This window comes from Piliocolobus tephrosceles, chromosome 16 (genome assembly GCF_002776525.5).
Source record: "Piliocolobus tephrosceles isolate RC106 chromosome 16, ASM277652v3, whole genome shotgun sequence".
Lineage (NCBI taxonomy): Eukaryota > Metazoa > Chordata > Mammalia > Primates > Cercopithecidae > Piliocolobus > Piliocolobus tephrosceles.
Genome location: NC_045449.1, coordinates 75,915,542 through 75,942,114, shown reverse-complemented (window position 1 = coordinate 75,942,114; position 26,573 = coordinate 75,915,542). Strand labels below are relative to the sequence as shown.

General features: G+C 65.2%; 2 protein-coding genes across 4 annotated transcripts in view; both read left to right on the top strand.

Moving 5' to 3' along the window:
- Positions 1–1,850, top strand: part of CCDC57 (coiled-coil domain containing 57) — a 127,662-nt gene extending 125,812 nt beyond the window's left edge. For both annotated transcript variants that reach the window (XM_026455833.2, XM_031934309.1), the window contains one exon: positions 1,447–1,850. In XM_026455833.2, the coding sequence (XP_026311618.1) occupies positions 1,447–1,631 (185 nt within the window). In that variant the 3' untranslated portion in view covers positions 1,632–1,850. The remainder of the gene's footprint in view (positions 1–1,446) is intronic.
- Positions 1,851–4,698: 2,848 nt separating this feature from the next.
- FASN (fatty acid synthase) lies at positions 4,699–24,784 on the top strand. 2 transcript variants are annotated; one of them, XM_023194043.2, is made up of 43 exons: positions 4,699–5,001; positions 6,641–6,774; positions 7,538–7,690; positions 9,563–9,736; positions 9,915–10,115; positions 10,303–10,425; positions 10,502–10,617; positions 10,720–10,854; positions 11,640–12,102; positions 12,256–12,443; positions 12,766–12,955; positions 13,626–13,720; positions 13,948–14,082; positions 14,160–14,363; positions 14,456–14,571; positions 14,767–14,939; positions 15,013–15,204; positions 15,285–15,365; positions 15,458–15,634; positions 15,809–15,988; positions 16,059–16,262; positions 16,752–17,056; positions 17,431–17,820; positions 17,900–18,064; positions 18,162–18,283; positions 18,365–18,519; positions 18,601–18,804; positions 18,933–19,083; positions 19,164–19,342; positions 19,426–19,545; positions 19,678–19,800; positions 19,892–20,112; positions 20,202–20,403; positions 20,625–20,776; positions 20,865–20,956; positions 21,119–21,270; positions 21,374–21,616; positions 21,869–22,057; positions 22,295–22,525; positions 22,627–22,847; positions 22,979–23,077; positions 23,564–23,815; positions 23,885–24,784. In XM_023194043.2, the coding sequence occupies exons 2-43, from the start codon at positions 6,648–6,650 to the stop codon at positions 24,020–24,022; spliced, it is 7,533 nt and encodes a 2,510-aa protein (XP_023049811.1). In that variant the 5' UTR covers positions 4,699–5,001; positions 6,641–6,647; the 3' UTR covers positions 24,023–24,784. The 2 variants fall into 2 exon arrangements, with proteins under 2 accessions (XP_023049811.1, XP_023049812.1); XM_023194044.1 differs by having other exon boundaries at positions 4,826–5,001; positions 6,646–6,774.
- The last annotated feature ends 1,789 nt before the right edge of the window (positions 24,785–26,573 follow it).

Sequence of the window (26,573 nt, the reverse complement as noted above, 5' to 3'; positions counted from 1 at the left end):
GAGGAGGAATTCCTCTGGGGATTGGAAGCAAAGGGAGCAGGCAGCATCCAGGGCCCCCCAGGACCCTAGCAGGGGGCCAGGGACTGTGTGACCCCGACGAGGCTGCAGGTGTCTTGAGACCCCAAGAGTGGATCAGAGCAGAAGAAGCTGAGATGTGAAGAGGGGCCCAGGGCCAGGGCCAGGAGCGTGTGGCTGCCCCCATGTGCACTGCACAGCCCAGAGGAGAAACAGTGCGTCATGGCCGGCAACCCCAAAGCACAGATGCTTCCCAGTCAGCCAGGCTGCACGCAGACCACACGGGCTGGGCTCCAGCAGGAGGCCTTGGCTGCCGGCTGACCTGCTCGGGTCAGCCTGTCCAGACTGCCCACCGGGCCACACTCAGCCACGTGCTGGAGCCCTCTAGACCTCAGTGGACGCTGAGCTCACATCTTACTGTGGATTTTTTGTTTGTTTTGTTTTTTTGAGATGGAGTTTTGCCCTTGTCGCCCAGGCTGGAGTGCAATGGCACCATCTCAGCTCACTGCAACCTCCGCCTCCTGGGTTCAAGCGACTCTCCTGCCTCAGCCTCCTGAGTAGCTGGGATTACAGGTGCCCACCACCACGCCCAGCTAATTTTTTGTATTTTTAGTAGAGACGGGGTTGCGCCATGTTGGCCAGGCTAGTCTTGAACTCCTGACATCAGGTGATCCGCCCTTGTTGGCCTCCCAAAGTGCTAGGATTATAGGCGTGAGCAACAGCGCTGGGCCCTTGCCATGGATTTTTAATAACATTTTGCTGCTGTTTTACCAAAAAAAACAAAAACCCACATTCTTAATTCAAAAAATGAAAAATAGAGAAAAACTGGCCAGATATAGATCCCCTACAGTACCCCTCTGCAAAGACGGTCTCAGCCGATGCTTTGGAAGGGCTACCTGGCATTTAGGCCCCAACCTCTGTGTGTGGCACACTCCTGGGCCCTTGGCCTGTGCCCGGCCACATGGTACCCACTAGCGCAGCCTTTCCTTTGGCCTCGAAAGCCTGGCGCTGCTGGCCCATCGAGGAGGCGGGGGCAGGGGATGTGTCTCAGAGGGTAGGGACACCCGGGCGGCCTGGGAGGAGAGGCTTCGAGTCAACCATTTACTGCAGCAGCCCGCCCCCTCCTGGGACCCATTACGCAATGGCCATGGCAGGACCATTTTCAGAGCCAGATATCCAGGTGTCCAGTGGAGGGGCAGGCCCAGGCCCTGCCAAGCAGGACCCACTGAGCAAGGCAAGGCCACGGCTCTCTGGTCACTCCAGGAGGATCCTTTGGCCTTCATGGACTCCTGGAGGACAGCCAGGCCAAGGGTCACAGGGCCCCTGCTGGCCAGGGACACAGAAGCACTGCACATGTGCAGTGCGTGTGAGCACAGCCTCCTGCCCCCACTGATGCATGCTGTTTTTTTCTCCTTTCTCTTCACCTGATAGAGCTCCCGGCTCCTCCAGCAGTCGACAGGAGCCCCGTCAAGATGCAGGCAGGCATTGCCACCCCAGGGATGAAGACGGCAGCCCAGGCAAAGGCCAAGCCCACAGGAGCCTCCCGGTCTCATCCTGCAAAAGTTAAAGGCTGCGAGAGGCGCCCCAAGATCCGTAACTACAACATTAAGGACTGACTTCCTCCCCCCGCCCTGCCCCGCCCCCCTCAGGGCTTCCACACGGTGCCTGCGCTTTCACCTCTGTGTTGGGGGTGTGTGGGCGCAGCGTGCAGGGTGGAGGCAGGGAGCTGCAGGACAGGCTCCCAAATGCTGCTGAGGTGAGCCTGCTGACCGAAGGCCTCCCTGAACGCCAGGCCCATTAAAACCAGGTTCTTCCCTGGGGCGTCTGCTTGGTCATAGCGTTGTTTATCTGTCCTACTTGGGAAATGCAGTATCAAGTGCTTGTGCCAGAGCCTGGCCTGCCTGTGTCACCACCCACAGCCACCTGCACACCAGTGGTATCGGGGGCAGCGTGGCCTCTACCTCAGAGCCTGGTAGCGGGTAGGGGTCAGAGCAGAAAGCCCACCCACAGAGCAAATGTCTCCTGAGAGTGCCGTGGGAGGGGCCCTCCCAGAAGGAGTGAGAGCCGTGGATACCAGTGAACCTGGCCAAAGTGACCCCTGGAAGCCAGGTGGGCACCTGGGCCTCATGCAGGTTGGGGTGCGCATGTCAGGCGCTGACAGGGTGGAGGCCAACCCAGGACAGCGGTCACTGCTGGGCCTTCCACGCCCACCCCCACAAAGGATAACAGCAAGACGTCCCTGTCACCTGGGTGCCCAAGGCCAGGTACCTGCAAGGATGAGAAACACACATGTCAACTGATGCCCATCTGCCCGGAACACACCACACCACCCCGCCAAAAAGCAATTCCAAGAGTCCTTCATGTCCTCCACACGGACACAGTGCTCTGCAACCAGCACCAGCAGGAGGGTGACTTGTCGGGGGTTCATGTCCCACCCCCACTCCTCCAAAGCCCTGCCTCTGTCCCCCCCCGGCCCCTGCCTGGCACCCAGGCCTGGTCACACACTGCCCACAGCACGGTGCAGGGGTGGAGGCAGCCGCAGGGTGCAGGGGTGGAGGCAGCCGGTACGCCGCTAGGTGAAGTGACAGGCCTTGCGGTACACCCCGGGCCACCTTTCTGAACCGGGCAGACAGCTTCTCTGGGAAGACAATGGGAGAACGCTGCTCCCAGCCCTAACCTGCCGTGCTGCCTTGGCAAATCATGGGACCTTTGCAGCTTCGGTTTACACCCGTGTAAAGTACAGACAGTGCCATCGGCTTTTGGCTGGCCTAGCTCAAAGGTGTGCAGGCTGGATAAACGTCACAAGCAGAGATCACACCACACAGACACGCTGTGGTCCCCAGGGCAGGAGTCGCTGCTGCACAGGCGTTTGAAGTTAGCATCCCTCCCTTGCTTCATGGGAATCCACAGACGGAGTTGGGGATGGGCTGGGGGACTCTCTGCTCTGTGGTCTCCCACACAACCTCTGCCTCTTGGGTTCAAGCTATTCTCCAGCCTCAGCCTCCCCAGTAGCTGGGACTACAGGCACGCGCCACCGCACCGGGCTAATGTTTGTATTTTTAGTAGAGATGGGGTTAGTATATTGGCCAGGCTGGTCTAGAACTCTTGACCTTGTGATCTGCCCGCCTTGGCCTCCCAAAGTGTTGGAATTACAGGCGTGAGCCACCAAGCCCAGCCGCTGCCGCTCACTTTCTGTAGAAGCCCTCAGGGTGCCGGACGAGTCTCCAACCTCCTTGGGAGCCAGCCAGGGCTCCCCTGTAGCTGGCCCAGCCCCCGACAGGCTGCAGAGAGCAGGGCCCTGCTGGCCACTGACCACCAGCACTGGCAGCCCCCAGGGCCACCTGGGAGGTTTGGAGCATGGAGAGCCAGAGCCGTGTGCCTGCATGCCTGAGGCTGACACAGGGCCTCACCCTGAATCAGAAGAACCCCCGCAGTGGGGACAGCAGTGTGGGGCCAGTCCCGGCCCTGTCTCCCCTTGTCCTTCCTTGACCCTCCGTCCCACCGTGCGTGAACCACAGCCCCAGAAGGGAAAAGACGCGTGGAGTGGCCGCGTGACCCTCAGGCCTGCTCTCAGGAAAGGGAGGAGGCCGCGCACCTGCAGAGGGGCCGGGACCCCAGTCTCCGGTTCCCCTTCAGCGGCCCGGGCTTCCTGAGCCCACAAAGTAGAACATGCAGCCAGGGACGCCTGTGGCCTCACAAGGCCCGCTTGCCCCCGTGGGGTGCGTGGCCCCGCAGGCGCGAGGCTGCCAGAAAAGGGAGGGCGCGCTTCAGGGCTCAGGCCGCTGAGCTGGCAACCATTCGAGGAGGGAAATCACTCGGGAGGGAGAGAACGCGCGAGGGCCGGGCTGAGCCCCCACCCGTGGGTGCGCCCTGGAAAACTCGCAGCCTTCGTCCAGGGAAGTGGAGCAGTGGCTCCCTTTGTTCGCACTACACCAGGTGGGTGTCCCGGTCGACCCCGCTGGCCACGTGGCCGCGCCCCTCCCCTCCACTGAGCTCCAGCGGCCTGGAGTGCGCTCGCCCGTTCGGCCCTGCGCCTCATCACCATCCCCGGGAGGCAGCCAAGGAGGGGCCGTCGGGTGGGTTGGCGTCCGTCTGGGATCCCCGCCTGCCACGCGAGGAAATCCCGGGAGGCGCTGAGATGACCGGCAGTAACCCCGGCCCGGGTGCCTGCGGCCGGGGTCAACGACCGAACTCGCGCCGCGGCCCGCGCGGCATCCGGTACCGCCCCGCCGCCCGCCCATCACCTTATCGCCTAGCAACGCCCACCCGCGCGCCGCCATTGGGTCGGCGCGAACGCCCCTGGCAGCCGATTGGTTGCTGCTGCCGCCGCGCCACGCCCTCAGCCTACTCCGCGCGGGCAGCGACGGCTGCGTGGAGTCGGCGGCCGAGATGCGGGCAGACGGGCCGTTCGTCTTTCCGCGCGCCTGTGGGTCCGAGCGCCCCGCCGCAGTCGGCTGGACCCCCGGTGTGGCCGCGGTGTAGTTCCCAGTGTGGCCCAAGCATTCCCATCCCGCACACGTGTCGCCGGCGAACACGGGGGTCGGAGGCGCGCCGCGGGTTCGGTCACAGCCGCGTGCTCGTCCGGGCCCGCGAGGCGGGAGGCGGAAGTCGGGGGGCGGTGGTTTCCCGCCCGCCCCGCCCCCGGCACCCCCCCAGGCCCAGCCCCACCCCCCCGGCGCGTTCCCGCGCAGGGTCCCGGCTTGGGCGGCGGCGCGCACGGGCATCACCCCACCGGCGGCGGCGCGCCGGGTCCCGGGGCGCAGCCCCGACGCTCATTGGCCTGGGCGGCGCAGCCAAGCTGTCAGCCCATGTGGCGTGGCCGCCCGGGGATGGCCGCTGTTTAAATAGCGTCGGCGCCGGCCTAGAGGGAGCCAGAGAGACGCGGCAGCGGCCCCGGCCTCCCGCTCCGCCGCGCTTCAGCCTCCCGCTCCGCTGCGCTCCAGCCTCGCTCTCCGCCGCCCGCACCGCCGCCCGCGCCCTCACCAGGTACGAGCAGCCGGCGCTGGGGCCGGGGCCGGGGTCCCGGGGGCGGCCCGGCTCCTCATCCTCCGCCCTCAGGGCGCGCATGGCCTGGCCCCGTATCCAGGGGTCGCCTCCACGGCCTGCCTGGGTTTCGGTGTTTGAGCCCCTTCGGAAGCGCCCGGGTCCCGCGGAGCAGGTGGGCGGATGGCGGGGGAAGGACGCCGGGGAGCGCCGCCAACAGCCGCCTTCGCTTCCCGGCGGGGAGGCCGCGGACCCTGGAGGGCCTGGAGGAGCCCCCAGCTCGGCCTCCCCGCGCCCACAAAGGCGCCACCGGGCCCTGTCCGCCGCATCCTCCTCCCGGGGCCGCCCCGTAGCCGAGGCCCAGCCCGAAGGGGACGCCTCGAGGGAGGAAGGGAGTGGGCGCCGGGGCCGGCCTCCCCATCACGTGGCGCCGCCCGGACGAAGCGCGGGGGTCCCGAGCAGCCCCCGCCCGGGGCGAAGGGAGGCCGGGCGCGCGGCGGTGTCCCCACCCCCTGCGTGGCCGTCGACCCCGCGTGAATAGCAAGCGGCGAGGACGCAGCGTGCGGGCCTGGAGCCGGCCCGGGGCAGCCAAGCCTCTGTGAATCGTGGTGGGTGGGAAGGCGGCCGCCTCCCTGCCGGGACGGCCCGAGGGAGGCCGCACTGCCAAGGGGTGGCCCGCACATCAGGCCCTGGGGCCTCGTGCAAGTAGCCAGACCAGCGCTGGCCTCCGCCTCTTCTCCAGGGCTGCACCAGCCTCCATTGTGGATGAGGAGCCGGCGGCCTGGGCACCCGTTCGGGGTCTTAGGGACCCGGGCCTCAGGGAGGGCCTGCTGTGTTCTGGGTCGGTATGGGGAGGCAAGCAGGAGTCTGGGTTCACCCGCGCAGGTGAGGGGTGCCAGGCAACACCTGCGTGTCCTGGCCGGGAGTGGTTCTCCAGGTTGGACCCTGCTGGAGGGGTTGGACTGGCTGGGTTGGTCCACAGTGGGGCAGGGGCCACTTTTCGCACAGCGCACAGGCCTATCCCCATTTCGTCCCTCCCCAGCCCTGGTGGCTCTTGGACTGACCTGGACAGCGGGCCTCCGCCCCAGCACGGGTGGGCATGGGTGCTGAGTACCCCCCTCTAGGGCTCTCTGCCACCTCCATGCCCCGGCTTTGGAACCCTGCCTCTCCATTTCCTTGATGCCTCTTAGGCTGGCCACCTGGGGCCTTGTCCCCATCTCGGGTGGCCTGCCTGCCCCTTACTGTGAGCCCCCCGGGCGCCCCTAGGGATGGCCTGGGACGAGCTCCAGGAGCCTTGGAGGGCTGAGGCTCAGCTGAGTGGAAACCGACACAGGCGCAGAAACTACTAACTCCTGGGAGGCCAGGGCAGCAGGGCCCCGTGGGGTCCCCTAGCCAATACCCGGAACTGAATGGGTCAGGGCCCAGAGGTGGGCCTGTTCCCGGAGCACGCAGCCCCTCCCAGCGAGAGCAGGGTCAGGGCCCAGGAACTGGGCACATGAGGAAGGGAGCCACAGAGGCCAGGGCCCGCATGGACCCTCAGGGTGGCACTTGGCCCCATGGTTGTCCACCCATTCTGGGTGCCAAGGCTAACAGGGGTGTTGTGGCCGGGATGTGTGGGGCACTCACACGGCCCGCCCTGCAGAGCAGCCATGGAGGAGGTGGTGATTGCCGGTATGTCCGGGAAGCTGCCGGAGTCGGAGAACTTGCAGGAGTTCTGGGACAACCTCATCGGCGGCGTGGACATGGTTACGGACGATGACCGTCGCTGGAAGGCAGGTATGTGGCTGCAGGGCTCCCTGTGCCTGGGGTGGGAAGTCTCCCTGCTGCACTGTGTTCTCACCACCCAGGCACTGGCCTGACCCTGGTCCCAGCTGCAGAGCCACTGGTCACCCATGGGCGAGTCCAAGCTGCAGCCTCCTTCCTGGACATTGCACCAGAATGGCCTAGAAAATATGCCCAGGAGGCTCCCCCAAGAGCTGCAAGTCCAGGGGCCAGCCCAGGCAGGGCCCACCTGCTTGTTACGGAGGAGCCAAGCTCAGAGGATGGGTCACGGGCTGGGGACTGTCACCCGTGCAGGGGACAGGTCGGGCACCAGAGCCCTTCCAGCCAGGCTGCCCCCGCCTGTGTCCTGAGCTGGCAGGTTGCATACCAGGTGCGCTCCGGAAGGCTGGTCCAACTCCCCCACGCCCAGTAGGCTCATTCCACAGAGCAGCTCTACCTGACGGGCAAGCTGTGAGTCAGCATGGTGGAGCTGAGGCACCAGCCAGGCAGAGGGTCCCCCAGCCTCACTCCCACCGAACTCTCTCTGTTCTGGGGCCCATCCCTGGACTGGGGCTTGGGTCTTGTGCAACAGACCTGGTCGTACCAGTCCCCGCTTTGGGGCCACGGTCTTCCCCTCCTGGGGAGCCTGCTCCATTGTTTGGGTCTCCCAGGCATAGCAGAGAGTCCTTAATTCCACCATGGTCCCTCTAGGGACCCCACAGGGCCCCCATCTCCGGGCAGCGTCAGTCAGAGATTTAAACACTTGCCTGTCCCGCAGGGCTCTACGGCCTGCCCCGGCGGTCCGGCAAACTGAAGGACCTGTCTAGGTTCGATGCCTCCTTCTTTGGAGTCCACGCCAAGCAGGCACACACCATGGACCCTCAGCTGCGGCTGCTGCTGGAAGTCACCTATGAGGCCATCGTGGACGCAGGTGGGTCGGGCATTTGAGACTGCTGTGCCGAGGGCTCCTGCTGCCCGTGTGGAATAGGCAGTGCTCTCTCTCTTCTTGGTTCTGGTAGAACCAGGTGCCGGCACCACCTGCCCTCCCTGGCTGTGCCCCTGGCCAACGGGCTCAGGGAGGTGTGGGCCACGGGATAGGCCACGTTTCACAACTGCACCCCGGAGGTGTCATGGGTGTGCCTGACTGACCTGGGTCTACCAGTTTCCTCACTCCCGATGTCTGGCTGGTGCTGGGGCAGGGGCAGGGGCTGGAGTGATGAGAGACAGAGCAGGAGGTTCTTGAGGGGCCCCCTGGGCCCCCACCCCACCAGCCAAGCAGCGGGTAGCACTGGCCCTGCTGTCTCTCCCTCCCATCCTCCCCACCACCCTGCCACGTTCCCCAACCCCAGGCATTCCCACCCCATCCCGCCAGCCTGGCCCACGCTCTGGCTGGCACGTGACCTCGGACAAGCGCAACGCCATTTTTTTTTATTATTTCTTTTTTTTTTCTTCTTTTTTTTTTTTTTTGAGACGGAGTCTTGCTCTGTAGCCCGGGCTGGAGTGCAGTGGCCGGATCTCAGCTCACTGCAAGCTCCGCCTCCCGGGTTCACGCCATTCTCCTGCCTCAGCCTCCCACGTAGCTGGAACTACAGGCGTCCGCCACCTCGCCCGGCTAGTGTTTTGTATTTTTCAGTAGAGACGGGGTTTCACTGTGTTACTCAGGATGGTCTCGATCTCCTGACCTCATGAACCGCCCGTCTCGGCCTCCCAAAGTGCTGGGATTACAGGCTTGAGCCACCGCGCCCGGCCTATTTCTTTTTTATTTATATTTATTTATTTGTTTATTCATTTCTAAGACAGGGTCTCACTGTGTCACCTAGGCTGGAGTGCAGTGGTATGATCTCAGCTCACTGCAACCTCTGCCTCCTGGGTTCATGCCATTCTCCGGCCTCAGCCTCCCAAGTAGCTGGGATTACATGCGTGTGCCACCATGCCTGGCTCATTTTTGTATTTTTAGTAGAGATGGGGTTTCACCATGTTGGGCAGGATGGTCTCGATCTCCTGACCTTGTGATCCACCCGCCTCAGGTTCCCAAAATGCTGGGATTACAGGCGTGAGCCACTGGGCCCGGCCACGCCGTTTCTTAAGGTTCAGGAGCTCCCTCCTTGGGTGGAGAAGGACCTCCTGATGGAGGCTGAGCCCCTGGCTGCCCTTGGGCGTGAGTGGTTCACACAGCCACCCACCCTAGGGCAGAGCCAGCCCACCAGGGGCGAGGAGGGGTCCTACTGGCTGAGAGGCGGAGGCCCTTCCCCTGCACCCTTCCTGCTGCCAGGCCCCACCCGGAGACTGAGGTTCTGCTCCCCTGGGGGTGGCCGGTGTTCCTCTCTCCTTTCTGAGCTTGGACACTTGGGCTTTGTCTCCTCGGCTCCTTATCACGGCCTGTCCTGGCGCAGGCTGCCCTTGGTGCTGGAGAAGCCACTGGCCAACGGGCTCATCAGAGCTTGCCGGTGACACCAGGGGCCAAAGGCGTCGCCTAGGGACAATGCAGCCCTCTGTCCTTCCCGGAGCCACTCTGGCCGCGCCTGGTGCCCTCCCCTGGGCCCGCCTGCCCCTTCCGGCTCGTTCTCTCTGTGACCTGGTTCTTGTTCCAGGCCTCACCTGGGCTGCCTGCTGCCCACAGGCTCTGCTCTGGCCCCTCTACAGCACACCTCACCCTCCTTAGGCCCCTTCCAGGGTCCCACTGGGATGGCCCCCCCACCCCAAGCCAGTGAGGCTGAGATAGGACCTTCACCCCAGAGCTGGGTGGGGGGGCGGGCTGCACCGTGGGACCCAGCCACCGGGTCTTGACCACTGTTTGTGGCAGGTATCAACCCAGCTTCACTCCGAGGGACACACACCGGCGTTTGGGTGGGCGTGAGCGGCTCTGAGGCCTCGGAGGCCCTGAGCCGAGACCCTGAGACGCTCGTGGGCTACAGCATGGTGGGCTGCCAGCGAGCCATGATGGCCAACCGGATCTCCTTCTTCTTCGACTTCAAAGGTGGGTCCTGCCCAGCCTCCTGCGATGGGGGGTGGCCTTCAGGTCCCCACATGCTGAGCAGAAACCATGTGGTGTGGGCTCACTCCGTGCAGCATGTGTCCAGCCTGGTGGCGGGAGGTATGCCCAGGGGCCTCCTGTGCTCGCAGCCCCACCTGAGCCGTAGCGCCCTTCCTTGCAGGGCCCAGCATCGCCCTGGACACGGCCTGCTCCTCCAGCATGGTGGCCCTGCAGAGCGCCTACCAGGCCATCTCCAGCGGGCAATGCCCTGCTGCCATCGTGGGGGGCATCAATGTCCTGCTGAAGCCCAACACCTCCGTGCAGTTCCTGCGGCTGGGGATGCTGAGCCCCGAGGGCACCTGCAAGGCCTTCGACGCAGAAGGTGAGTGTGCGGCCGGGGCAGCCAGGACAGTGGCACAGGATGGCCCCTGCACCCGCCCCATGCTGTACAGGATCCTGCCAGCTCCCGGGACCCCCCACCGAAACACCCACGCCACACCCCAGAGCTCCTCCTGGTGGGGTGAGGGCCAGCGTGGGCTGGGCGGGGCCTGAGGTGCTGCTCCACCCAGGGAACGGGTACTGCCGCTCAGAGGGTGTGGTGGCCGTCCTGCTGACCAAGAAGTCCCTGGCCCGGCGGGTGTACGCCACCATCCTGAACGCTGGCACCAATACAGATGGCTGCAAGGAGCAAGGTGGGCTCTGCCGGGGTGCCTGGGGGCAGGTGGGAGCCGGGGCTGGGGCCGCAGCACTGAGCCGAGCCCTCCGCAGGCGTGACCTTCCCCTCTGGAGAGGTCCAGGCACAGCTCATCCGCTCCTTGTACCAGTCGGCTGGAGTGGCCCCTGAGTCATTTGAGTACATCGAAGCCCACGGCACAGGCACCAAGGTGATGTGCCCCCACCAACTCACCACCCCATGACCCTAACCCGTGCCCACGCCTGGAGAGGTGGCCTGGCCAGAGCCCGTGACCCCCCCATGTTTCCCACAGGTGGGTGACCCCCAGGAGCTGAATGGCATCACCCAAGCCCTGTGCGCCACCCGCCAGGAGCCGCTGCTCATCGGCTCCACCAAGTCCAACATGGGGCACCCGGAGCCAGTCTCGGGACTGGCAGCCTTGGCCAAGGTAGGTGGAGCTGGGCTTGGGGGACCCTCAGGCCCCTGCTCCCTGGGACTGGGTTGCGCCGTGGCTGGGCACTGCTGCTTCCTGTTTGCCAAGTGGAGGCAGCGGCTTCCCCACCAGGAACCCCTGTCCCCCGGGTTATGCTTTGGGTCTGAGCAGAGGCACTGAGGCTGATGGCAGGGAGAGCTCGCAGCCAGGCTCGCTGGACCTTTCCTGGGGGTCTCATGTCCTGCCGAGCGCCTGCCGGACACGGAGCCAAGCTGGAGGAGCCACTTGGGTTGGAAGAGCGAGACAGGAGCAGGCCTGGGGGGATCGGCTGCAGCATCAGGGTCTCCCGTGTCGCCCACCCGTGTCTACAGCTTCCCGACTCACTAACAGGCCTGTGGCTCTTCAGAGACCAGGCACAGGAGCCCCGACACCCGCAGTCACTCAGGCCCTCTGCAGCCTCTGAGATGCACCATCTGGACCAATGGGGCCTTAGTGTTCAGGCCACAGCCAGGCTTTAGAGGGTCCACATCAGGCTGGGAGGCAGCAAGGCCCAAAGGGGAGGTCTTGGACCAAGCTAAGGGCAGGGCCACGGCGGCTCAGTCATCGGACTCCGTGCCATGGCAGGATTAGGTTGGGGACAGGAAGTGTGTCAGGGCAGGATTAGGCTGGGGACAGGAAGTGTGTCAGAGAGGGCCCCAGAACCCTGGCCGCAGATGAGAGTCTCGGGGAGGTGCCTGCTCCCAGCTCAGGCAGCAGTGCAGGGAGTGGGGCGGCTGCCCACCCACCATGTACCCCCACAGGTGCTGCTGTCCCTGGAGCACGGGCTCTGGGCCCCCAACCTGCACTTCCACAGCCCCCATCCTGAGATCCCAGCGCTGTTGGATGGGCGGCTGCAAGTGGTGACCCAGCCCCTGCCCGTCCGTGGTGGCAACGTGGGCATCAACTCCTTTGGCTTTGGGGGCTCCAATGTGCACGTCATCCTGAGGCCCCACACGCAGCCGCCCCCAGCACCCGCCCCACACGCCAGCCTGCCCCGTCTGTTGCGGGCTAGTGGACGCACCCCTGAGGCCGTGCAGGAGCTGCTGGAGCAGGGCCTCCAGCACAGCCAGGAGCTGGCTTTCCTGAGCATGCTGAACGACATCGCGGCCGTCCCCACCACGGCCATGCCCTTCCGTGGCTATGCCGTGCTGGGTGGCGAGCAGGGTGGCCCAGAGGTGCAGCAGGTGCCCACTGGCGAGCGTCCGCTCTGGTTCATCTGCTCTGGTGAGCCCACACTCTGTCCCCAAGGTGGTCTCTTCCCTGGGGAGAGGGCAGGCGAGCTGGAGCTGGTGGTCCCCTGAGGTGCTCTCTGGGACAGGGATGGGCACCCAGTGGTGTGGGATGGCACTAAGCCTCGTGACATGCTCTCTGGGACAGGGATGGGCACGCAGTGGCGCGGGATGGGGCTGAGCCTCATGCGCCTGGACCACTTCCGAGACTCCATCCTGCGCTCCGATGAGGCTGTGAAGCCGTTCGGCCTGAAGGTGTCACAGCTGCTTCTGAGCACGGACGAGAGCACCTTTGATGACATCGTCCACTCCTTCGTGAGCCTGACTGCCATCCAGGTAGGACCCAGCCTGCCAGTGTGCGTGTGCAATGCCAGCCCGGGGCCTTGGCTTTCCCTGGAGCCCGGGAGCTGCAGTCTCTAGTCAGGACCCTGACAGCCTCTTTGCTGAGCAGAGCCTTGTGCTGGGGGTAGGACGGGAGCGGGGACGGGGAGGGGTCTCAGTGGGGCCTGGGTGCTGGGGCCATAGGGGCTTCTTTCCCACCAGCAGACCTGGGAGGGTCGATGTGGCAGGGGTGGAGATGGCCCAGCGGGGCCGGGGGCCGCCCCCAACCACTGCACCTGCTGGAGGTTGCTTCCCGAGCGTCCTGTTTCTACCCCAGATAGGCCTCATAGACCTGCTGAGCTGCATGGGGCTGAGACCAGACGGCATCGTCGGCCACTCTCTGGGGGAAGTGGCCTGTGGCTACGCTGACGGCTGCCTGTCCCAGGAGGAGGCCGTCCTCGCTGCCTACTGGAGGGGCCAGTGCATCAAAGAAGCGCATCTCCCATCGGGCGCCATGGCAGCCGTGGGTAGGTGTCCCCGAGGCCTCCCGGGGGGCCCCCAGCACCTCCAAGAAAGGAGGCTGCCTTCTCGGCGTGGGGTCCTCACCTGCAGCCCTGGCCTGGCCCCTGTAGTATAGAGTGGCCCCTGCTGGCCCGGGGACACCCAGCTCAGACACAGCCGTGCGCAAGTCCCCGTGCAGCTTCCCCAGTGGCCCCACACCTGGCAGCCTTGGGCCTAGGCACATGCCCATGGGCATCAGGCCTGCGTGGAGCCCCCTGGGACACAGCCCCGGCATAGTAAGAACCCAGGGGCTTTGGTGAAGCCAACACAGAGGTCGCCAGGGTTCCCTCAGACTGGTGCCCTCCGTTGAGCCCCGTGGGCCACACACGGGGCTCAACATCTCTGAGCCCCGTGGGCCACATGTGGGCAGGGCTTGGAAAGAACTGGGACTGCAGAGGACTGAGGGGGCCACCATCTGGGACCGGGCTCCCAGGAGCTGCCCCTGGCAGCTCTGTAATGACGCCTCCACCCATGGGTCAAACACAGCGGGGAGCGAACGTTTCTCATGAAGGCTCCAAGGCTGCCATTACCACGCCTGTCATTACTGCCCCCAGCTGCAGGCAGTGTCCCAGGTAGGTGGGTGGCTGGGAGCGGCTCGGTCCCCACGCTAAGCCTCTGAGGCTGGCTTTGCCATAGGCTTGTCCTGGGAGGAGTGTAAACAGCGCTGCCCCCCGGGCGTGGTGCCCGCCTGCCACAACTCCAAGGACACAGTCACCATCTCGGGACCTCAGGTGGGTGCTGCGGCCCAGGCGGGCTCCTCTGTCCCCTGCGCCTGCCATTGCAAGTCTGGCAGGGACATGCGGCCATGGTCTATGCCCTGTGAGGCTCTGACAGGCCTGGGGCGTGGGGCAGGCTTGTCCCCAGGTCCCTTGCCCGTTCCCTCTTGGTTCCCTCTACCTCCCTGAGCCTGAGGTAGGTACCCAGCCAGGATGCTCATCCAGGCTCCCATAATGCCCAGGCCTCTGTGTTTGAGTTCATGGAGCAGCTGAGGAAGGAGGGTGTGTTTGCCAAGGAGGTGCGGACCGGCGGTATGGCCTTCCACTCCTACTTCATGGAGGCCATCGCACCCCCACTGCTGCAGGCGCTCAAGAAGGTGTGCTGACACGGCCTAGGGGGCGCGGGGCGGGCCGGGGCGCCCATGACCCAGCACTGACCTGGCCCCTCATGCAGGTGATCCGGGAGCCGAAGCCACGTTCAGCCCGCTGGCTCAGCACCTCCATCCCTGAGGCCCAGTGGCACAGCAGCCTGGCACGCACGTTCTCCGCCGAGTACAACGTCAACAACCTGGTGAGCCCTGTGCTGTTCCAGGAGGCCCTGTGGCACGTGCCTGAGCACGCGGTGGTGCTGGAGATCGCGCCCCATGCCCTGCTGCAGGTAGGCTCAGCCTGGGGGCAGCGGGCGCCAGGAGCCTGGGACGGGCACCTCGGCTGAGCACCGAGGGAGCCCACGCGCCCTGTCGCCCCCAGGCTGTCCTGAAGCGTGGCCTGAAGCCGGGCTGCACCATCATCCCCCTGATGAAGAAGGATCACAGGGACAACCTGGAGTTCTTCCTCACCGGCATCGGCAGGCTGCACCTCTCAGGGTGGGTCCCTTCCCATCCCGGGCCTTATCTCCGGCAGTCTACGGCATGGGGTCGGTGAGCAGGGCTGCGGGACCCTCGCTGACCCCGGCTGGTGAGAGCAGCCCTGGATGGTCCACTGCAGGGAGTGGGTCGGCTGAACCCAGAGCCCCCGGACCCCGGTGACGGATGTGCCGCCCGTGCCTCCCTTCTCCACAGCATCGACGCCAACCCCAATGCCTTGTTCCCGCCTGTGGAGTTCCCAGCTCCCCGAGGAACCCCCCTCATCTCCCCACTCATCAAGTGGGACCACAGCCTGGCCTGGGACGTGCCGGCTGCTGCGGACTTCCCCAGCGGCTCTGGTTCCCCCTCGGCCGCCATCTACAACATCGGTGAGCAGGGGCCCGGCGGGTGGGCAGGCTCGTCCCTCCCCACACCAGTGCTGAGGCCTGTGCCCTCCTGCAGACACCAGCCCCGAGTCTCCCGACCACTACCTGGTGGATCACACCATCGACGGCCGCGTCATCTTCCCCGCCACTGGCTACCTGTGCATAGTGTGGAAGACGCTGGCCCGGGCCCTGGGCCTGGCCGTGGAGCAGCTGCCTGTGGTGTTTGAGGACGTGGTGCTGCACCAGGCCACCATCCTGCCCAAGACTGGTGAGGGGCACCCCAGGACCGAGGCGGGGGCAGCTGGGGGCAGGTGCTGCCCTCTGACCTCTGACTCTCCTGCTCTGCAGGGACCGTGTCCCTGGAGGTACGGCTCCTGGAGGCCTCCCGCGCCTTCGAGGTGTCACAGAACGGCAACCTGATAGCGAGTGGTAAGCAGGGCTGGTGGCGCGGGAGCTGTGGGGGCTGTGCCCGCTGGCCATGCCACCCGTCTTCAGGTTCTTCCACGCCTGCCTGCCTGCAGGGAAGGTGTACCAGTGGGAGGACCCTGACCCCAAGCTCTTCAACCACCCGGAAAGCCCCACCCCCAATCCCGAGGAGCCCCTTTTCCTGACCCAGGCTGAGGTTTACAAGGAGCTGCGTCTGCATGGCTACAACTATGGCCCTCACTTCCATGGCGTCCTGGAGGCCCGCCTGGAAGGTGGGTACTGACTGCTGCTGCCCAAGCCACCGGGGAGGGCGGTCGCCATTGTGGGGGCCACAGAGGGCACCCACGGCTGGGCAGCCTGGGAAGGAGCAGAGGGGCCCGGCGGGCTCTGGGAGGTGGCCCCAGGGACCTGGGAGTTCCACAGCACCAACCAGGCCCTGTGTGCAGGTGACTCGGGGAGGCTGCTGTGGAAGGACAACTGGGTGAGCTTCCTGGACGCCATGCTGCAGATATCCATCCTGGGCTTGGCCAAGCGCAGCCTGCACCTGCCCACCCGCATCACCGCCATCCACATCGACCCTGCCACCCATAGGCAGAAGCTATACACGCTGCAGGACAACACCCAAGGTAGCCCCGCCCCAACCCCAACCCAGTGCCCCCAGCCAACTATGCCACACTCACCCGGCTGTCCCCACAGTGGCTGACGTGGTGGTGAGCAGGTGGCTGAGCATCACAGTGGCCGGAGGCGTCCACATGTCCCGTATCCACACCGAGTCGGCCCCACGGCGGCAGCAGGACCAGCAGGGGCCCATCCTGGAGAAGTTTTGCTTCACGCCCCACGTGGAGGAGGGGTGCCTGTCTGAGCGTGCTGCCCTGCAGAAGGAGCTGCAGCTGTGCAAAGGTGAGGTCCCGGCCCTGCCGACTTCGGACACCCCTGGCGATGGGGAGCGATTGCTTCCCTTTCATGTTGACCCCAGACTTGCCTCTCCACGGGGTCCCCTTCGGAGTCAGCAACCCCAGCCCAACTCTCCAGCCGGAGCTCATGATGGCAGCCTCCCTCCCTCCCCAGCCTCCAGTCTTCCTTGTCCCTGGTCACTGTTCCTCAGTCTTGAAGGGGGTCTTGGGGGCAAAGATGACGGATTCAGCCCCAGGTCACACCTTGGCTAGGCAGAGTAGCCCCTGCAGCTGAATGCGGCCCCTCACTGTGTCCACGGTGGTCAGGAGTCAACATCACAAGGGTGGGCAGCCCCCTCCTCATCCCTCAGCTATTTCTCATCCTGTAGGCAGAGCTGGGTGTTGGCCTCAGAAGGACAGAGTGGGTCTGAGAGCCCATGCCAGGCAGATGCCCTGGGGCTTTGGGAACACCAGGCCTGCCTCCCTCCCTCCCTAGGGCTGGCGCAGGCACTGCAGACCAAGGTGACCCAGCAGGGGCTGAGGATGGTGGTGCCCGGACTGGATGGGGCCCAGGTCCCCCAGGACCCCCCACAGCAGGGACTGCCCCAGCTGCTGTCGGCTGCCTGCAGGCTTCAGCTCAACGGGAACCTGCAACTGGAGCTGGCGCAGGTGCTGGTCCAGAAGAGGCCCGAGCTGCCAGAGGACCCTCTGCTCAGCGGCCTCCTGGACTCCCCAGCGCTCAGGGCCTGCCTGGACACTGCCGTGGAGAACATGCCCAGCCGGAAGATGAAGGTGGTGGAGGTGGGTGCCTCCTGGCAGCCAGGCCCCTGCCCTGAACGTCGTGCGACCCACCCCAACGTCAGTCACAGAAGGAGACACAGACTCAGGGGGGCCCTGGGCAGTGGGAGGGGCCGGCCAGCTGCCTGTGTGGTCCTGTGCAGGTGTCCTGTGCAGTCCACACAGCCACCGTGGAGGGCCCGTGGGCTCCAAGAGGTGTGCTCTAGGCAGGACCCCGGGGATAAGACCAGTGACATCTGCGTGCCCGCGGCTGGCACCATCATCGGGTTGACGGGGAAGCCTTTCTGCCAGACTGTGGTCTCATAGACATTTTGCCCTGGTCCAGGTCAGGCGCACCGGCCTGGTGCAGGGCTGATTCCAGAATTTACCCCCTTCAGGTGCTGGCTGGCCACGGTCACCTGTATTCCCGCATCCCAGGCCTGCTTGGCACCCAGCCCCTGCTGCAGCTGAGCTACACGGCCACTGACCGCCACCCTCAGGCCCTGGAGGCTGCTGAGGCCGAGCTGCAGCAGCACGACATTGCCCAGAGCCAGTGGGACCCTGCGGACCCTGCCCCCAGCGCCCTGGGCAGCACTGACCTCCTGGTGTGCAACTGTGCTGTGGCTGCCCTCGGGGACCCGGCCTCGGCTCTCAGCAACATGGTGGCTACCCTGAGAGAAGGGGGCTTCCTGCTGCTGCACACACTGCTCCGGGGGCACCCCCTCGGGGAGACCGTGGCCTTCCTCACCTCCGCTGAGCCTCAGTATGGCCAGGGCATCCTGAGCCAGGTGCGGCCGCCGGGCAGGGGGACGGGGTGGGGGCCGGGTGAGGACCAGGCCGGCAGGGTGCTGACCACCGCCCCCACAGGACGCGTGGGAGAGCCTCTTCTCCAGTGTGTCGCTGCGCCTGGTGGGCCTGAAGAAGTCCTTCTACGGCTCTGCACTCTTCCTGTGCCGCCGGCCCGCCCCACAGGACAGCCCCATCTTCCTGCCGGTGGAGGACACCAGCTTCCGCTGGGTGGAGTCGCTGAAGGTCAGGCCCCGCCCACTGTCCGGCCCCGCCCCACTTCCAGGCCCCGCCCACTGCCCGGCTTGCTGAGTGCGGCCTGACCGACCCTGTCCTGCCCCAGGGCATCCTGGCTGACGAAGACTCCTCCCGGCCGGTGTGGCTGAAGGCCGTCAACTGTGCCACCTCGGGCGTGGTGGGCATGGTGAACTGTCTCCGCCAAGAGCCCGGCGGGCACCGCCTCCGGTAGGAGCACGGCCCCTCACCCCTCCCCCTTCCCCACTCGCCTCCCCCTGCCCAGCCTGAGCTCACCGCCTCTGCCCCCAGGTGCGTGCTGCTCTCCAACCTCAGCAGCACCTCTCGCGTCCCGGAGGTGGACCCGGGCTCCGCAGAGCTGCAAAAGGTGTTGCAGGGAGACCTGGTGATGAACGTCTACCGCGACGGGGCCTGGGGGTCCTTCCGCCACTTCCTGCTGGAGGAGGGTGAGCCCCCCACACTGCCCTGCCCCTCTCGGGAGACTGCACCTGCAGGCCCCGCAGTAGCCCCACCTCCTGTTTCCCTAGACAAGCCTGAGGAGCCGACGGCACACGCCTTTGTGACCACCCTCACCCGGGGGGACCTGTCCTCCATCCGCTGGGTCTGCTCCTCGCTGCGCCATGCCCAGCCCTCCCGCCCCGGCGCCCAGCTCTGCACGGTCTACTACGCCTCCCTCAACTTCCGCGATGTCATGCTGGCTACCGGCAAGCTGGCCCCTGAGGCCATTCCAGGTATGGGTGGCATGGGGCCGTGGGAGTGGACCGGACCGGGGAACAGAGACCCCACCAGCCAGGACCTGCCTAGAAGCCCCTTGGCAGGGAAGGGTGGGCAGTGGGGGGCTCAGTGCCGTCTCCCCCAGGGAAGTGGGCCTCCCAGGACAGCCTGCTAGGCATGGAGTTCTCGGGCCGAGACCCCACTGGCAAGCGTGTGATGGGACTGGTGCCCGCCGAGGGCCTGGCCACCTCTGTCCTGCTGTCACCGGACTTTCTCTGGGATGTGCCATCCAACTGGTGAGTGTATCCAGGGGGTGAGCCTGGGCCCCACGTGGGTGGCGGCCAGGCCTTCACTGACCCACCTGCTGCATCCCCAGGACCCTGGAGGAGGCGGCCTCAGTGCCCGTCGTCTACTGCACAGCCTACTACTCGCTGGTGGTGCGCGGGCGGGTGCGCCCCGGGGAGACAGTGCTTATCCACTCGGGCTCCGGTGGCGTGGGCCAGGCCGCCATCGCCATCGCCCTCAGTCTGGGCTGCCGCGTCTTCACCACCGTGGGTAAGGCCCTGCCCCCAGAGCCGGTCGCCGCCCTCCCGGCCCCACCACCCTGGTTCACCAGCGGCACCTCCTTTCCCCACCAGGGTCGTCCGAGAAGCGGGCGTACCTCCAGGCCAGGTTCCCCCAGCTCGACAGCACCAGCTTCGCCAACTCTCGGGACACATCGTTCGAGCAGCATGTCCTGCGGCACACGGGCGGGAAGGGTGAGTGAGCAGCCCTCACAGCCCCCACGGCCCCCACCTGTCTCCTGCCCAGGAGGAAGCAGGGTCTGGCCCGTTGGGCTGCAGTGGCTGGGCTGCAGTGGGTGTGACTGTCGGGCCCCTCTGGCTCCCTAGGTGTTGACCTGGTCCTGAACTCCTTGGCGGAAGAGAAGCTGCAGGCCAGCGTGAGGTGCTTGGCTCACCACGGTCGCTTCCTGGAAATTGGCAAATTCGACCTTTCTCAGAACCACCCACTTGGTGAGGCCAGCAGGACCTGGGCGGGGGTGGGCATGGATGGGTGTGGGTGGACGTGTGGAAGGCCCTGGGTGAGCACGTCCCCTGCCCACAGGCATGGCCATCTTCCTGAAGAACGTGGCATTCCACGGGATCCTACTGGATGCGCTCTTGGAGGGCGGTGCTGAATGGCAGGAGGTGGCGGCGCTCCTGCAGGCCGGCATTCGGGATGGGGTGGTACAGCCCCTCAAGTGCACGGTGTTCCCTGGGGCCCAGGTGGAGGACGCCTTCCGCTACATGGCCCAGGGGAAGCACATTGGCAAAGTCCTCCTGCAGGTGAGGGGAGGAGTCCCGGCGCCTCGGGCATCCCAGGCTCTGGTCCCCAGGCAGTGCCTGAGCCGGTGGGTGCTGCTGCCCGGACGCAGGTACTTGCGGAGGAGCCGGAGGCAGTGCTGAAGGGGGCCAAACCCGCGCTGGTGTCGGCCATTTCCAAGACCTTCTGCCCGGCCTACAAGAGCTACATCATCGCTGGAGGTCTGGGTGGCCTCGGCCTGGAGTTGGCGCAGTGGCTGATCCAGCGTGGGGCACAGAAGCTTGTGTTGACCTCGCGCTCCGGGGTCCGGACAGGTGGGTCAGCAGGGGTGCCTGTGGACCAGCCTGGGGCCCCTGAGTCCTTCTCTGCAGCCCACCATCATGGGCTGTCATGGCGCGTGGGGTCTGTTCCCCTCCATCTCGGCGGGGGCTTGCTGGACGGGGCTCTGCAGCTGCTCCCCACATCCCCAGCCTGGCATGTGGGGAAGAGACTGTGTACCCTGGCCCGGTCCATCTCACAGTCCTGTGTCCCGCAGGCTACCAGGCCAAGCAGGTCCACCAGTGGAGGCGCCAGGGCGTGCAGGTGCTGGTGTCCACCAGCAACATCAGCTCTCTGGAGGGGGCCCGGGGCCTCATCGCCGAGGCGGCGCAGCTCGGGCCTGTGGGCGGCATCTTCAACCTAACCATGGTGAGGGGAAGCCCTGAGACCAAGGCAGGGCCCTGGGTGGGGGGTGAGGCCCTGGAGCGGCAGGGAGTGCTGAGGATGCCTCCCCCAGGTCTTGAGAGACGCCATGCTGGAGAACCAGACCCCGGAGTTCTTCCAGGACGTCTGCAAGCCCAAGTACAGTGGCACCCTGAACCTGGACAGGTGGGCACCGCGCAGCCCTGCTCCTGCCTCTGCTGGGGTCTGGGCTCAGGGCTGTGGGAGCCAAGGTGGTTCGTTGACAGCCCTCTCTGGCCTTTCCTGGGGATGGGAGGTTGGGGGTTCCTGGGGGTGCCGGCCGATGGGGAGTGACACGCGTGCCCACAGGGTGACCCGGGAGGCGTGCCCTGAGCTGGACTACTTTGTGGTCTTCTCCTCTGTGAGCTCTGGGCGCGGCAACGCCGGACAGAGCAACTATGGCTTTGCCAACTCTGCCATGGAGCGCATCTGCGAGAAACGCCGACACGAAGGCCTCCCAGGTGGGCCCCACCCTCTCCCCGTGGCCCTGCCCACCCCCCCAGTGGCCACTCCCCACCCCCACCTTCTCCCCACAGCCCTGCCCACCTGCCCCCTTGCCCACAGGCTTGGCCGTGCAGTGGGGCGCCATCGGCGACGTGGGCGTTTTGGCGGACACAGTGAACGTCAACACCACAGTCATCGGCGGCACGCTGCCCCAGCGTGTGGCCTCCTGCCTCGAGGTGCTGGACCTCTTCCTGAACCAGCCCCACGTGGTCCTGAGCAGTTTCGTGCTGGCTGAGAAGGCTGCGGCCTACAGGGACAGGGACGGCGAGCAGGACCTGGTGAAGGCCGTGGCACACATCCTGGGTGAGCACTGCCAGCAGGAGCCGTGCCAGGCGGTTCCCCTGCTGGCATCAGGGTCTTGGGATGGACATAGCAGTCATGGCCCTGTGTGCCTCAGTTTCCCTATCTGCAGAGCCAGGGTGCAGGCGCAGGTGTCACTGTGGTGATGGTGCTTTGGGAGATGCACGGCCTGCACACCCCTGGATGTCAACCCTGCCCCACCCAGGCTGTCCCCACGCCCCTCCCGGAATTGCCGACCGAGCACATCCCTTCCAGGCATCCGCGACGTGGCTGCCGTCAACCTGGACAGCTCACTGGTGGACCTGGGCCTGGACTCGCTAATGAGCGTGGAGGTGCGCCAGACGCTCGAGCGTGAGCTCAACCTGGTGCTGTCCATGCGCGAGGTGCGGCAGCTAACGCTCCGGAAACTGCAGGAGCTGTCCTTGAAGGCGGATGCGGCCAATGGTGCGTGCGGCTGACCAGGCGGGAGTGGGGTCCCGGGGCTGCCCCAGCCCTTCCTCCTTGCTGTCTGGACCACGTCCCAGCAGGCGTCCCACCCTTCATCACGGTGCCATTCTGAGCATTCCACCCCGACTCCCACCAGACATAGCACCACGGGGACTTGCGTGCATGTCTGTGTCCTTGCGTGGCTGCCAGGGCCCTGCAGCCAGACCAGCCTGGCATTTGCCCCTGTCTTCACAGAGCTGGCATCTCCCACGCCCAAGGAAGACGGTCCGACCCGACAGCAGATTCAGCTGAACCTGCGCTCCCTGCTGGTGAACCCTGAGGGCCCCACCCTGATGCGGCTCAATTCAGTGCAGAGCTCTGAGCGACCCCTATTCCTGGTGCACCCAATCGAGGGCTCCACCACTGTGTTCCACAGCCTGGCCTCCCGGCTCAGCATCCCCACCTACGGCCTGCAGTGCACCCGAGGTACTCCCGGGCCCTCCTCTGGACGCGGTGGCCAGTGCTGGCCATCACGGGGCCCGTGGCTGCCGCCTGCACATGCTGAGTGCCTGGCACTGCCGTTGCAGCTGCGCCCCTCGACAGCATCCACAGCCTGGCTGCCTACTACATCGACTGCATCAGGCAGGTGCAGCCCGAGGGCCCCTACCGCGTGGCCGGCTACTCCTATGGGGCCTGCGTGGCCTTTGAAATGTGCTCCCAGCTGCAGGCCCAGCAGAGCCCAGCCCCCACCCACAACAGCCTCTTCCTGTTCGACGGCTCGCACACTTATGTACTGGCCTACACCCAGGTGAGAGCCAGGCCAGCCCTGGAGGCCTACGGCAAATATCTGGGCTCCCTACCTGTGCCCCGGCTTTGGGGGATGGTCACTTGGGAGGCTCCGCCCCTTCCATCTGTTCAGCAGCCCCTTCTTTCTCTCAGAGCTACCGGGCAAAGCTGACCCCAGGCTGTGAGGCTGAGGCCGAGACGGAGGCCATATGCTTCTTCGTGCAGCAGTTCACGGACATGGAGCACAACAGGGTTGGTCCCGGACACCCTTGAGGCCGCCGGACCCAGAGCACCGGGCAGGAAAGGAAGGGTGGGATGGGACGCCAAGAGCGTTAAAGGCCCCCCAGCTTCACCCCTTTAATAGCCGACCCTGGCCGGATGCGGTGGTTCACGCCTGTAATCCCGGCACTTTGGGAGGCTGAGGCGGGCGGATCACCTAAGGTCAGGAGTTCGAGACCAGCCTGACCAACGTGGAGAAACCCCTTCTCTACTAAAAATACAAAAATTAGCTGGGCGGGGTGGCACTCTCCTGTAGTCCCAGCTACTCGGGCTGAGGCAGGAGAATCGCTTGAACCCGGGAGGCGGAGGTGGTGGTGAGCCGAGATTGTGCCACTGCACTCCAGCCTGGGCGACAAGAACAAAACTCTGTCTCAAAAGAAAAAAAAAAAAAGCCAACCCCGCAGGCGCAGCACGGTGCTGTGGGTGCTGCTGGCACCTGCTCAGAGCCCGACCCCGCAGGTGCTGGAGGCGCTGCTGCCACTGAAGGGCCTGGAGGAGCGCGTGGCGGCCGCCGTGGACCTGATCATCAAGAGCCACCAGGGCCTGGACCGCCAGGAGCTGAGCTTCGCGGCCCTGTCCTTCTACTACAAGCTGCGCGCTGCTGAGCAGTACACGCCCAAGGCCAAGTACCATGGCAACGTGATGCTGCTGCGCGCCAAGACGGGTGGCGCCTACGGCGAGGACCTGGGCGCAGACTACAACCTCTCCCAGGTGTGCAAGCGGCCTGACAGGAATGGGGCGGGAGTGGGGTGGGGCAGCGGCTGATGGCATCCCCTGCAGGTATGCGACGGGAAAGTGTCTGTCCACGTCATCGAGGGTGACCACCGCACGCTGCTGGAGGGCAGCGGCCTGGAGTCCATCGTCAGCATCATCCACAGCTCCCTGGCTGAGCCACGTGTGAGCGTGCGGGAGGGCTAGGCCCGTGTCCCCCGCCACCGAGGCCACTCCGCCATCCCCACCCCCCCGCCACACAATGGGCAGGAAGGGTCCTGCCGGTGGGACCCTGCCTGGCCCAGTGCCACTGCCCTCCGAGGCTGCTAGACGTAGGCGTTAGGCATGTCCCACCCACCCGCCGCCTCCCACGGCACCTCGGGGACACCAGAGCCGCCGACTTGGAGACTCCTGGTCTGTGAAGAGCCGGTGATGCCTGCAGGAACCGGGCTGGGCCTCGTGCGCCCGTGGGTCTGCGCTTGGTCTTTCTGCGCTTGGATTTGCATATTTATTGCATTGCTGGTAGAGACCCCCAGGCCTGTCCACCCTGCAAAGACTCCTCAGGCAGTGTGTGGGTCCCGCACACTGCCCTCATTTCCCCGCTGTCCCCTGCGGGCACGGGTGGCCACCCAGGCCTGCTGGCTGCGGCCCCTTCTTGGCCAGGCCTTGGCTCAGCCCGCTGCGTGGGAGGTTGTGTGGGCCAGTCCCCGAGGAGCTGGGTCCCTGCACAGGCACAGTGCCTGGCCACACCCATGATGCAGGGCTGGCCTCCAACCCTGCGGACCACGCCGGGCACCAACTCCGTGTTTGGTGTTTGTGTTTGTTTTTCAAGAAATGATTCAAATTGCTGCTCGGGTTTTGAAATTTACTGTAACTGTCAGTGTTCACGTCTGGACCCCGTTTCATTTTTACACCAATTTGGTAAAAATGCTGCTCTCAGCCTCCCGCAATTAAACCGCATGTGATCTCTGCCGCTGTCTTTTCTTCCCTCCTCCCTGACCCGGCAGCTGCAAGCTCTCCAGCTCCGCCCCACCCAGTCACGGGCCATGACGGGGATGCCCTCTGTCCTCTGATGCCCAGTTCTCGCATATCCCTAGGCCATGTCCCAGAGCTGGGGCTGGGCCAGGGAGTGAGAAAGGAGCCTGCATGGCAGCCCCGGGTTTCCCTGGAAGGCACTGGGACTGGCGGTGTATCAAGGTTCTGGCCAAGAAACAGCACCAGTAAGAAACGTGTAGGAGGTGCAGACGTTGGGAAGTTGGCTTCAGCTGACGAGGAGAGGCCCATTGTGGAGAATAGTATTTGCTTGAAGTCAGCAGATTGTAGGCATTGGCCCCTGCCAAAGATGCCGTCACAGCCTCACCAACAGAGTAGCGCCACGGGCTGCCAGGCTGACACAGAAGATTTGGGTTTAGGCAACGGAGTAGAGGCTGGGAGGGAGTAAGGAGCAGGGAGCCCTGGGTACCTGGGCCCCCAGCATCAAGGGGTGGGGTGGACGCAGCCTCCAGGACCCGTAAGGGCAGCACCCCATGGGTGGCTGTGCGGGGGCACTGGGTAGACATGAGCTTTGGGGTAGAGGCAGGAGGCGAGAGCCAGGACTGGATTTCGGGAACGGGCAGAACAGGCCGGCCTGGGGTTCCGGAAAGCACAGCGCGCCACGGAAGAGGCCTTCCAGTGAATGCCAAGGCACAGAGGTGGGTGGGGGCTGGGAGAGCCCCTGTTGGAGAGGCAGGGGCGGGCACCAGGGCCATCTCCCAGGGCAGGGTAGTGGGCCAGGCTTGACAGGCTGAGGGTGAGATGGGCACAGGTGGCCAGGACTACAGTGAATACCAGGGGCCTGTTGGGGGGTGGGCCTGGTGCAGCGGCTGCAGGTGGGCAGTATCCGGGCATGAGTGTGAACAGCAGGCAGGCATTGGAGCGAGGCTCAGCCACACCCCTTCTGCAGTCCCCCAACACTGGGCAGGTGCTCCCTTCAGCCGTGGCCCCCTCTGGCTTCTGTCCACCCCTTCTCCAGCAACTTCCACCCCAGCCATGCACACAGGCTCAGGGCCACCGGGGAGGACAGAGGCTCACAGGCCTATCTGGGGGTGGCCTAGGGCTGATCTGGCCTCAGAACCCAACTGCTTTAGCTCCACAGCCTCAGGCCCTGCAGGGCAGGCGGGCAGTGCCCAGCACATGGGCTCTCGTCACCCCCCCCCGCTTCTCCCAGCTCATCAACACCAGAATGTGGTGTCCAGGGGCCTCGTTCCTGGCACGGCTCCTGCCAGGGGAGGACGGGCTCTGATGTGCCTGGGGTGCATCCAAGTTGCAAATTAGCTTCAGGGACACCTGAGAGAAGCCACATATCTTCGTTAGGAAGATACAGTTACTTTAAGTGATGCGATTATCTTCACTTCAGTTATTTTTTCTTTTGAATTAAAATGAAAATTCATGTAATGAATTGGAGTTGTGATCCAGAGAGTAGCAAGGCCTGGATTCACCCTCCCACCGGAAACAGCTGAAAATCCAGGCAAAGGACAGGAGATGCTATAGCTGTGGGGATGCCAGGCCTTGGCCAAAGAAGGACAGTGACACCTGGGTGGGAACGAGGTGCCTGGAGCCCTGGGGTAACCTCAGCTTTCTGCCTGGCAACTTCCAGGCCGGGCACGGGGAGAGGTGGAGCCCAGCAGACTCCTCGAGTTGAGGAAGGTAGAGCTGAGAGTCCAGGGGGAGAATGAGGCTCGGGATTGTGGGACAGCACCCGGGAGGAGCTGGCAGACAG

Bases quoted from the DNA above. Each gene is read 5' to 3' on its own strand.
- FASN (XM_023194043.2), top strand. From the start codon at position 6,648: ATGGAGGAGGTGGTGATTGCCGGTATGTCCGGGAAGCTGCCGGAGTCG. The intron at 17,057-17,430 runs GTGGGTGCCTCC...TACCCCCTTCAG, and splicing joins GGAAGATGAAGGTGGTGGAG to GTGCTGGCTGGCCACGGTCA. The intron at 19,801-19,891 runs GTGAGGCCAGCA...CCCTGCCCACAG, and splicing joins TTCTCAGAACCACCCACTTG to GCATGGCCATCTTCCTGAAG.